Raw genomic sequence first — 13,016 nt, 5'->3', positions numbered from 1 at the left:
GGTACATAGCCTAATACCTATAACAATAGGTATGTATGTACGTATGTATGTATGTATGTATGTATGTGTGTGTGTGTGTGTGTATGTATGTATGTATGTATGTATGTATGCATGTATATATGTATGTATGTATGTATATATGTATGTATGTGTGTGTATATAAGTGTGTTTGTGTGTGTATGTGCTTTTAAACAGATTTGTGTTTACTAGATCAACTATATATAGAAATCGGTGTATATAATCAATACAAAACAATGGTATTCAACCCTATAATAATTCACCTCTCTCTCCTCCTCCTTGTTCTCTTGCCTTTCTTTTTTTCTTTTCCTCCTTTCTCTCTGTTTACTCACTCTCCCCCACAGACATACACACACACTCATGCATAAATACACAGATATGTATTATACACACACACATATATATTTACACACACACATATATATATATTTACACACACACACACATATATATATTTACACACACACACACACACATATATATATATTTACACACACACACACATATATATATTTACATACACACACACACATACATAAATTCCACTTCTCACCCGCTTCTGATCTCTCCTCTCCTCCCATCAATCTCATTCTTTCCTAGTCTTCTTACTCCATAGCTCCATCACACTCACCCTCACCCCCCCCATTTCTTTCTGACTCCTCCAGTTCCTTCTCCCTTCAGTCCAATAACAACAATACCCCATCTATTGTCCAACATCCCACACATTGCTATTGTGTACACAAACCCCAAACAAAACTGAATTTCATACTTGCCTGCTTCTCATGCTTCTCTTGTCTATTATTGTTGCCATCACTTTTCATCACCATCACCATCATCATCATCATCATCATCATCATTGTTATCATCGTCCCCCTTCCTCTTCCTCATCATCACCACGACCTCGACCACCACCACCATTATCATCATTATAATTAACATCAATGCTACAACCACTACCATCATCATTATCACAGCCTCCTCATCCTCATCACCATCACCATCAACACCATCATCGTTATCATAACCATTACCATCATCATCATTACTTATTCATCATCACCATTACACCATCGTTGTCGTTATCGTTATTGTCATCGTCGTCCCCCTTCCATCTTCTCGTCATCACTGCTACCACCACCATCTTCATCATCGCTGTCATCATCATCATCGCTGTCATCATCATCATCATCAGTGTCACTTCCGCATCCACCACCACCACTACTACCACACCACAACCATACCACCACCCTCACATTTACCTAACTCTGCTAAAAATAGCAGCCAATCTTTCTCAAATCAAACATAGACTGAAGAACAAATGGAATGACACACTGGTCAATGTAGTGTAAGATATAACAATAGATGGAATGGTCCTGGATGGAACACTTTTGATCACAAGCATTTGGGGTGAGCACTGAAATGAAACCATTTTCACTATCAGCATCATAAACAGCATCATAACTATCACCCTCATAACCATTCTGGAAGAATCATTAATGTATTGGACAAAATGCTAAGCAGTACTTCTTCTGGCTGTTTACATTCTGAGTTTAAATCCTGCTATGGTCAATTTTGCATGTCATCCTTTCAAAGTCAATAATGTAAAGTACTAGTCGAATACTGGAATTGATGGTATTGACTAAGCCCCTCCCCTCAAAACTGTTGGTCTTGTACTTAGATCAGAAACCATTATTAACATTATATAACCACTAACACCAACATTCATCATCATCATTGCAACCATCCTTTTGTCATTGCCATGAAGACCATCTGTACCAGTCATCACTAACGTCACTATCAATTATTGACCACTAATGACAAACCAATGACTACAGTGACAGCATAGTCACTGTTATTCACATTCACACATATAAGCACATACACATCAAGCTGATGAAAGAGACTCAATGTAACCTGCTAGAAATAGTAACCTAATTTCCCTTGACTTACACACACCTCATTATCACTTTTGTCCATTTTTCTATGCTTGCATAGATCAGATGAAATTCAATGAAGCAAATTTTCTATGGCCAAACGCCCTTCCTGCTGCCAAGCCTCACTTGTTTCCAAGCAAGGTAATATTTCCCCATGTTTTTCATGAATGGCATTACTTGTATGATGATGATTATTTACAATGATCACGATGTTAAGACAACACAATGTATGTACATGCGCACACACACATTCACACACACACACACACACACACACACACACACACACACACACACACACACAAACACACATTCTCTCTCTCTCTCTCACATGACAGGCTTCTTCCAGCTTCCATCTATCAAATCCATTTACATGACTTTAGTCAGCTTGGGGTAATCATAGAAGACTCTTGCCCATGGTGGCATGAAGTGGAATGGAACCTAAGACTACATGGTAGGAAATCAAGCATCTTAATGACACAGCTATACCTGTGCCTAGAGTTATCAATACCAAATCAGTTGAAGATTTAGAGATGCAATTAAAAACAAGGAAGCAAGTTGTAGAATTAAGGGACCTCAAAATAAATCTCTCCAAGGTAACAGTTGCAGAAGGAAAAAAAATAGAACTCTTCTACCATCAGAGTAGTGGTCATGGTGGATATGAAGAAAGGGGGTAAGTGGGAATTCCATAGAGTATACCCATTGCACACTATGGATACCCAAATTCTTTCCAATTCTCAGTATACTCCAAAGAAGGAATAGATAGCTTCAGTTGATTATGGGGCCAAAATTCGTAGTGGCTGGCAGGAGCTCTGATAACATAATGGCCTGAGTAAGAATAGGAGAAGAAAGTTTAGAAAGCCATCAATTCAGTCAGCAGCAAAAGTAATCCCTCTTTTAGTGAAAGGCAAAGTATATAATGCTTGAATACAATATGCAGTGCTGTATTGTAGTGAAATATAGATAATATTAAATGTAGAGAATGTGTAAAGGCTAAAAATAAATGAAGCAAGCATGCTTTACTGGGTGTGTAATGTTAGTATGAACGAATATTGGATCACAAATGAATTAAGAGAAAAATTGGATACAAGAGGAATCAGATGTAGTGTAGAAGAGAAGAGAAGAGATTGTGCTAGTATAAACATGTGATGCATGTGAAGTATGGTATTTGGATACAGAAACACCAAGGAATCTAAGTGAAAGGAACCTTTGGAGAAGACAAGAAAGTTATAAGCAAAAGTGGTGAATGCCGATACCAAAAGGCTAAGGAGATAAGGGAATGCATTGAGGAGTAAGATGCCATGCTGCAGAATGCCCATCTAACCCATGCAAGCATAGGAAAATGCAAGTGTGGTTAAGAAGTTTGCTTTCCACCCATGTGGTTTTGGGTTCAGTCCTGCTGTGTGGCACCTTGAATAAGTCTCTTCTACTGTAGCCCTGGGCCTTGTGAGTGGATTTGGTAAATTGAAACTTAAAGAAGCCTGTTGTATATATCTATGTATGTGTGTATGTGTGTTAGTGTACGTGTGAACATGTGAGTGTGTCTCCTGCATAATTGTTGTAAACGAATGCTCTACCACTATTTTAACATCCACTCTTCCAAGATTACCTGAACCAGATGGAGTTCATTGAGGTAGATTTTCTATGATGAGATGTCCTCACTACTTACAAGAAGGTTTTTATTTCCTCGTGGCCAGACATGTTTTCACAGAAAACATACATGATGTCAAGACGAGGGGACATAATCACACACACACAAATGCAACAAGCTTCTTTCTGTTTCCATCTACCAAATCCACTCACAAGGCTTTGGTTAACTTGGTGCTATAGTAGAAGACACTTACCAAAGGTGCCTTGCACTGGAGTTGAACCTAAACCATGAAGTTGAAAAATAACTCCTTAACCATATAGCTATGCAGTATGTAGTTCATAAAAATTGCTTCTCAGAATAAAATAATTAATGCTTAAAAGAACTCTGTTCATTAAATTATACCATGAATTTTATCATTTTCCTCACTTTTGTATGGAGTTCATTTTTAAAAAATTAGTCACTAGAAAATTAACTTTTTCAACTTCAAATGTGGTATTTCTTTTGTTGGGTTTGTAAAAATTAAATAAGCATTTCTTAGGGGTGCAAGGCAGAATAAAGGTTGGGAACCTCTGCATCTACAAACCCACTTTTTTCCAACTATGTGAGTCTGCACAGGATCTTGCACTATCATGAGATGTTAGACTGAGTGTATGTATTATGTGTTATCTTAGCCATATTTTCCTTTCACTCTCTCTCACACATACAATCTCCACATTTTGTGAGAGTCTTTCTCATCACTTCATTCACAATATACAGAACACAATATTCCTCAAGTATAAATGAAATAATATATTAACTCTTTTGATAACATTCTTCCTGAGACTGTCCCTGGTTCTATATTATAAACTTTCTGTTTCAAAGTGATCTAAATTAAAACCTTCCATAAAAATATTGCGTTAGTTTATGGTGTAAACTTTAGCTTAATACTGACAAAGTTATAACAAAAGGGTTAATAACAACAAAGCTGTTCAGTTTTATATTTAAGAGATGTGGAATTATGTACATTATTTACATTCAACAGATATTTGTCCTCATCTTGTCTGTTGTTAACACAACGTTTCCGCTGATATACCCTCCAGCCTTCATCAGGTGTCTTGGGGAAATTTCGAACCTGGGTTCTCATTCCTAAGGTATTTTTTGATGTTGTTAATATTATTATTATTATTATTATTATTCAGGTCATTGTCTGGAATCGAACTCGGAATCTTGGGGTTAGTAGCCCGTGCTCTTAACCACTCCACCATATGCCCATGGCTTCTAACCCCAAGATTCTGAGTTCGATTCCAGACAGTGACCTGAATAATAATAATAATAACAACATCAAAAAATACCTTAGGAATGAGAACCCAGGTTCAAAATTGATGAAGGCTGGAGGGTATAATCTGCCAAAACGTTGTGTTAACAACAAACAAGGTGAGGACAAATATCTGTCAATTGTAAATAATGTAAATAACAAAGTTGTTTTATCAAAATTCTTTGTTATTTTCAAAATTAATTCCTGGCTTGGTACCAGGATGTATATTGGCCATGGACACATGTGGGATCAAATGTGTCTGGTACCTATTTACATTCTGATTTCAAATCTTGCCGAGAACTTTGTCTTGAACCCTTTTGATACTAATCTGCTCGAAGCCTTTAGTGGTTCTGTCAAACTTTCTGTTTAAAATGATCTAAATTAAAATCTCCTGTCAAAATTTCATGTTAATTTCTGATCCAAACATTAGCTTAATACTGACAAAGTTATTTTACTAAATTCTTCATTATTCTTGAAATTAACTGGAACAAAGGTAGTGTACTTCAACAGAAATATGATTACAAAAGGTTTAAAGTGATTTAAATTAAAACTTTCCATCGAAATTTCATACTACTTTATGCTCCAAACATCAGCTTAATACTGACAAAACTATTTGACTAAGTTCTAACTTAATTGAAACAAAGGCAAACTATTTCAACAAAAATTTGGTAACAAAACAGTTAAAATATAAAAATATTCTCAAATGAGGTAAAGCAAGAACAACAAAAGAAAAGTTAAAACAAATTTTTCAAAAGTGTATTGAAGTTATGACCAAAGAGTGGGGTGGAGGTGGAAAGAAGAAAAGAGTTCAGTGATTAGTATGTTAACTCTTTTATTAAGAAGTCATGTGACTAATAAGACTAATGAATAGGTTAGGCATGTGATATGGACATTACATATCTGGAATATAAAACAGAGTCACAGGACAGAATGTCTTTTATGGTTAATGCCTGTTGATCTTTTTTATCTCAGTTAAACAATCTATTTTTAAGAGGTTTTTTTATTGAGATGAATAGTCAGCTTATACAAAGATACAGAAATTATGTATGTATGTGTGTGTGTGTGTGTGTGTGTGTGTGTGTGTGTGTGGTGTGTGTGTGTGTATGTATGTATGTATGTATGTATGTATGTATGATGCATATACAGGGTGCAGTGAATATATTGTTGTATTGTTGTTTAAATTATGCAAAAATGAAAATAATACTGACCTCACATTTTATATAACAGATATATTTACAAAAATTACATAAAAATATCTTGAAATACCAAAGGGTAAATTTATTCACTAAAATCGCCATTGGCTTCAATCACAGCCTCCAGAATTTCCAGCAACTCTTCTGGATGATCTCCTTGTTTAAGTTGGTGAATGCTACCATAATCCTTGCCTTCAGTTTAACTTTGGTGTTACAAGAAGTTTTGTTGATCTCTTGCTCATATGTTCCCCACACATAATAACCAAGGGCGTTGCAGTCTGGGGAGTTAGTTGGCCAGATGTTAGGGGTGATGTGGTCGTAGAAATTGTCTGACAGCTATGACTGGGTTCTCCTGCTTGTGTGGCAAGGTACAGAGTCCTGTTACTAGACATGGGGGTCTTCCAGCAGCCACCGTCTTGACTCAAGACAGCACTACTTCCTCCAGGCACTGGATGTAGGCCTCCATGTTAAGTCTGAGGCCGTGTGGGAAGATGAATGGAGGCATAACGTTGCCATCACAGGTGATCACTCCAAACGCCATGATGTTGACTGCATGTTTGATTTGTTATCACTCTTGGTACATGTTTTAGGGACACAGCAAACCAATGGTTGTTCTGTGTGTTCACCATCTGATCCTGGCAGAAATTTTTCTTGTCTGAGAAAAACCAAAGCACGTTCGGTTGAAGGGGATACTTAAGTTTGCTCAAAAGCTTCATAGCACAATCTTTCCTCTTGTCCTTGATGGCTTGGGATAAAAATTGGCCTCTTCTTATCTTGTGTGAGGAATGCCAAATGTCTTCATGCACTACCTGCCTGATAAGAAACTCAGACACTCTCATGTCCCTGTCAATGGACCTGACTGACTTGGAAGGATCATTGTCAATCATGGCCTGGATCTCACCAACAAATTCAGGAGTTCTTTTCTTATCAGAACAAGCAGAGTGAGTTTTCCAAGCTGCCATACCTTCATAATCAGCATTAGACTCATCCAGCTCTTTCCGAATCCTCTGCACCGTCCTCAGATTCACACCCAAACACTCTGAAACATTTGTATTGGTGCTTCTGGCATGAATGCCAAGCAGTGTAGCATTTTGTTTCCAAATTTCTGGCAGAGTGAATTGTGTCATGGTGCTGTTTTTCTCACAGACTGTGCTCAACTGACCCTACTATACTGTGTAGACAACAAAATCAAAAACAAACAATGTGCATGCGAGAAATTAAAAATATAAAATGGCAACAATTTACCCCCCACACCCTGTACATGCATACATTTATAAAAATGTATGTATGTGTGATGCACATACATGTGTGTGTGATGTACACACATACATAGGTATCATCATCAACATCATTGTCATTGTTTTAAAGTCCATAACTCATGTGAGTTGAATGGAATTTTTTGAGGCAGATTTTCAACAGCCAGATGCCCTTCCTGCCTCACCTGTTTCCAAGCAATGTATATTCCGTGATCAGGTATGTTTTCATAAAAGATTGAAAATGAGGAACACTGCTTATATGATGGTAACACTTGTTTACAACAATCACATGATGTCAAGACAAAAGGACACAACCATGCATGCACACACACATACATGTATATCATCATCATCATTGTTTAACGTCCGTTTTCCATGCTAGCATGGGTTGGACGGTTTGACCAGGGTGTGGGAAGCCAGGAGGCTGCGCCAGGAGGCTGCGCCAGGCTCCAGTCTGATCAGGCAGTGTTTCTACAGCTGGATGCTCTTTCTAATGCCAACCACTCCGTGAGTGTAGTGGATGCTTTTTACGAGCCAACACATGCCAGGTGAGGCTAGCAATGGCCACGATCGGTTGGTGCTTTTTACGTGCCACAGGCACAGAAGCCAGTCAAGATGGCGCTGGCATTGGCCACATTCGGATGGTGCTTTTTACATGTCACCGGTACAGGTATCACAACTACAATTTCTATTTGATTTTTTGATATTGATGTACTTGACTCAATAGGTCTCCTGAAGCACAGCAGGTCACCCTATGATCCAAGGTAAGCACAGCAGTCCGTCCTGCGATCCAAGGCACTTTGGATGGGCTGGGGCTTCTACGTGAAGCTGGTGTAGGAAACAGCCATGAACTCACGTTATTTGTTGGGTCTTCGCAGTCACAGCATATCTCTAGAGGTCTTGGTCTTTCATCATTGCCTCTGTGAGACCCAACATTTGAAGGCCATGTCTTCCTGGGTCTACCTCTACCCCGGATTCCTTCAACTGTTTGGGACAGGTACTTCTTCACACATCTCTCCTCATCCGTCCGTAGTACATGACCATACCAATGCAAATGTCTCTCTTGCACACCACATCTGATGCTTCTTATGTCCAGCATTTCTCTCAGGGCATTTACACTCTGTCGAGTATGCACACTGACATTACACATCCAGCAGATCATGCTAGCTTCATTTCTTTCAAGTCTATGCATGTCCTCTGCAGTCACAGCCCATGTTTCACTACCGTGAAGCATGGCAGTTTGCACACATGTCGTACAATCTACCTTTCACTCTGAGCGAGAGACCCTTTGTCACCAGTAGGGGTAGGAGCTTTCTAAACTTTGCCCAGGCTATTCTTATACTAGAGGTAACACTCTCTGAGCATCCACCCCCACTACTAACTTGGTTACCTAGGTAGCGGAAGCTATCAACTACTTCTAGTTTTTCCTCTAGGAGTGTAATGGAATCTGTTTTCTGAGTATCAATGGTGTCTATTGCCCCGGTGCATCTGCCGCACACAAAAGCTATCTTCTCAGTTAATTTTCCTTTGATGGTGCTGCACCTCTTATGTGTCCATAGCTTACACTGGGTACATCTTATGAAGTTTCTACCTACACCTTTTCTACAGATCGAGCAGGGTCACCTACCTGAAGTGGTGTGTGGTGTGTTTGCCTTCCTACTTACTAGAACTTTGGTCTTTGCTACATTGACTCTAAGGCCTTTTGATTCTAAACCTAGCTTCCACACCCGAAGTTTCTTTTCTAGTTCCAGTAGTGATTCTGCTATGAGGGCCAGGTCATCAGCATAGAGGAGCTCCCAGGGGCAACCCATCTTGAATTCCTGTTATTGCCTGGAGGACTATGATGAATAAAAGGGGACTGAGGGCTGAACCTTGGTGGACTCCTACTTCTACCTGGAATTCTTCACTATACTCATTGCCAGTCCTAACCTTGCTGACGGCCTGTACAGCCCTTATTAACCATTCGTCAATCTCCAGTTTCCGCATCACCCACCAGATAAGGGATCAGGGGACCCTGTCAAAGGCTTTCTCCAAGTCCTCGAAAGCTATGTAGAGGGGTTTATCTTTAGCTAGGTATTTCTCCTGCAGTTGTTGAACCAGGAATATGGTATCAGTGGTGCTTCTACCTGGCACAAAACCAAACTGCATCTCATCTTAGCAGACTCTTTCCCTAATGAGAAGGGCTATGACCCTCTCTGTGACCTTCATCACCTGATCCAGCAGTTTAATACCCCTGTAGTTATTCCTATCTAGAGCATCACCTTTACCCTTGTATCAATTGACTATGGTGCTGCTACGCCAGTCATTGGGTATGACTCCATTATGAACTACCTGGTTTACAATGCGGTTGACTAGGCCATAGCCCACACCACCAGATGTTTTAAGCATCTCAGCAGTGATTCCTGATGGGCCAGGGGCTTTTCGTGGCTGCATACCCTTAATTGCTTAGAGCCAGGGGCTTTTCCTGGCTTCATACCCTTAATTGCTTCAATCATACCCTTAATATATACATATTATATATTACAAAGAGGTGCTGTAAAGTTCCTGTAATTGAACACAACCAAAATGTTTTTGTCAAATACTGTATTTATTTGGATGTAATACACACTAATGTGTCATGCACAGCCATAATTATGAGCAATGAAGTCCTTGAAAAATATATTTTCTTTATGTTAAGCACTGACTCTTCTTTAATATGATGTACAGAGAAAAGAATGTTTAGTTAAATGTACTGCAATTGCTGTTTAAATTCACTGAAAGTTCATGCATACAAAACAAAATAAAAAGCAAACTTGAAGATAACCTTTTGAACTTTACTAATGTAGGCTGTAAAAGCTTGCCAGTTTACACTATGGAAATCACATGACCATGCTTGTTCTTTTCCTTTAAATAAATATGGTATTTAAAAAAGAAGAAAAGGAATGGTACCATGTATAAACTAGGAATAAGTAACATACTACAATTAAACAGGAAGTAAACAACACTGACAGTACTAAACCAAAAATATGCAATGCTATCATGGTTAAAGAAGAACATATTTGACTATGGCTCTACCCATTAAAATAAGACAAAACACTGTCATTGCTAAACAGGAAATGAGAAACATTGTTGTGATAAAACAGCAAGTTAGAAACTGAAAGGAATATGAACATGACTATGCTAGAAACAGGTTTTGATGTAGATAATAGTTCAAATATTGTTAGATTATAAGTAAGACACACAACCACAATACTACAGGAAGTGAGACATGCTACCACAGCTATGCAGAAAATTAACCCTTTAGCAATTAAACCAGCCATGTCCAGCCAAAACATTCTGCCTCTTTTATGTTCAAACTGACCAGGTCCAACATCTTATATTTGCCTCTCAATGTCATACTAGAACTAAACAATCACATCATCAAAATCTTCAAGCCACAAGATAATGCATGATTAATTCAAAACAATGTAAATAAATAAGCATAATCTGAATGCTAAAGGGTTAAACATCCTGCAGCAGTTATACAGGAAGTGTGACTGCCATATCTAAAAAAGAAATAACATGAAAATATCTTTTCCTCCCTCAGTTATTTTACATCATAATTTTTCCATAGTTAATTTGGTGGAATGGTCAGCTCTGATCAAGCCAACTTGGTGCAACCACAAATCCATTGTGTACATATATCAGTTGACTATACACTTTGACATGCAGTATTTCATCGTATGATTGGAGAGCGTGTCAACCTGAGCCTGTTGCTTTCTCTTATTATCCAATCTGCTTTTGTAGGTGCAGCTGAGTCATTATTTTAGTTTCAGGTCAACACCAATCAACCAGATTAATGATAAAAGATGTTCTAAGCCTTCATTTCTTCACAGAATGTATCTAGTACAAAATATTCAATGTGAACTACTTGTTTTTAAGAGCATAGGTTGTGATTTGAGGTAGATTTACACCTATTTCTAGCAGTCTGAGAGACTACTTTATTGGTGCAGTTATTTTTACAGCTGGACATTTTCTCCCTTTTAATTGTAAAGCAGAAAGTGATGCCTATTATGTCAGAGTAGACAAACTTAACCCTTTTGTTACCAACCCGGCTGAAACCACCTCTGGCTCTGTAGTACAAATGTTTTGTTTTCATAAGTTTTGAATTAAAATCTCCCACCAAACCTTAGTCACAATTTATGTTCTTAACACTAGCTTAATGATAACTAAGTTATTTTACTAAATTCTTTGTTATATTTAAAATTAATTGAAAGAAACATTGAGCATCTCAAAATAAATATGGTAACGAAAGGGTTAAGTGTGTTGTGCCTTACTTAATAACATCATGTTACAGCTGTTGTAAAGTTTAAACTCATAACCTTGTGGTTAGCTGTTGAGTACACCTTATAGCCACTGTGAGTCACAAAAAAGAGACAAGGAAAATAGTGAAATCTACTTAAAAGTGTGAGTTTTATATTTGATTTATTTCTTAACAAAGCCTTTATACAGGGTTTAAGTCAACCAAACATGGAATTATGTAAAGAATCAAGTTCAAAATCTCTCTGTTTCTGGCGAGCCTGCAATAGAAAAGAGAAAATGGTTTAGTTGAGAAATGGAAGGAGGAAGGTTGAAATAATTGATTAATTACACATCATCATCCCCAATGTCATTATCCTCATCAACAATGTTTGAGGATATGGATTTGGACCAGTGACTGATGGTATGAAATACAAAATTGATCAAAAAGTTCTGTGCACTGATGGTGAAAGCTATCTATAGTAGTGTGGTGGATGCAGACTAAGGAAGATCTGGGACGAAGTAATTAGGTCAGATGTGAGGAAGAATTATATGCATTACAGATGTTATGTGACTGAGAAATATATAGGGATGCTGTATTGAAAAATACCCAGTCCCTATGAACATAAAAAAAAAATTAAATCAAAAGAACCCCACAATGATGATCATTTCTTATATCAATCAAAGGCCACAAAATGTTGAAGAAGAGTTTCTAATTAATGACAAAGTCAGTCCCAGTGGCTTTTGATCTTTAAAATCATAAACGAGTGTTAGTAACAACAGCAAAACTTTTAGCCTTGCACTCAAACTGCTTATGCTACTCCATCACTCTCATGAGAACGATGTTATATAAAATATCAGCAAAATATCATCAATTTGGGGCAAGGATATGACAAGTAACTATTTTGCCTAGTTTATCAAAGACATCCAAACTTGCCATTCACTCAGTAATTTCCCTTCCGTTGATCAATAATAATTAAATTTGATCATTTTCAAGGATTAATCTACAACTGAATGTTAAAACAAAATGTGATACACATGTGAAAGACTTGAAAGAAAATGAGAAAACAAAATTAGTAACCAAGGAGAATTGAATTAACACCTTCTAGCTAATGTCATGGTGTATTATCTACTTCAAATATTGACTCCCAGTTCACCAGTCAAATAATCCCTTACACAGATTATCTTAATTCTGAACAGGTTTTTTTTTTCCTATTTTAAATCTCTAGTTCAGTTATGTACCTCCAAGATGGTGAGGGCACAAAAGTGATTGTAAACAGAGTTGTATCTCCCTCCATCCCGGTAGTACACAAGTGGACTATAATTTTAAAAACAATATTCTATTTCAGAATGTAGTTACTGAATGGATTATTTTGATATTAAATTCAGGTCAATGCTTCAAGGCATCAACAAGATGTTGGTTCAATTTTTACTGGTTGCTTGCGAAGGAATCTTTTCCATCACCTCAATAAA

General features: G+C 37.6%; 1 protein-coding gene and 1 long non-coding RNA gene across 6 annotated transcripts in view; one reads left to right on the top strand and one right to left on the bottom strand.

Moving 5' to 3' along the window:
* Positions 1–13,016, top strand: part of LOC118764351 — a 26,567-nt gene that overhangs the window by 9,274 nt on the left and 4,277 nt on the right. Inside the window, exon 2 of the long non-coding RNA XR_005000171.1 lies at positions 8,954–8,960. This is a non-coding gene — a long non-coding RNA (uncharacterized LOC118764351). The remainder of the gene's footprint in view (positions 1–8,953; positions 8,961–13,016) is intronic.
* LOC115213896 (E3 ubiquitin-protein ligase RNF181) overlaps positions 11,704–13,016 on the bottom strand; it is a 23,066-nt gene continuing 21,753 nt past the window's right edge. For all 5 annotated transcript variants that reach the window (XM_029782870.2, XM_036504999.1, XM_036504998.1 and 2 more), the window contains exon 7: positions 11,704–11,824. In XM_029782870.2, coding sequence (XP_029638730.1) covers positions 11,765–11,824 — 60 coding nt within the window. In that variant the 3' untranslated portion in view covers positions 11,704–11,764. The remainder of the gene's footprint in view (positions 11,825–13,016) is intronic.

Source organism: Octopus sinensis, linkage group LG7, assembly GCF_006345805.1.
Source record: "Octopus sinensis linkage group LG7, ASM634580v1, whole genome shotgun sequence".
Taxonomy (NCBI): Eukaryota; Metazoa; Mollusca; class Cephalopoda; order Octopoda; family Octopodidae; genus Octopus; species Octopus sinensis.
The sequence above is the reverse complement of the archived record's forward strand: the minus strand, read 5'-3'. Positions and strand labels throughout refer to the sequence as shown.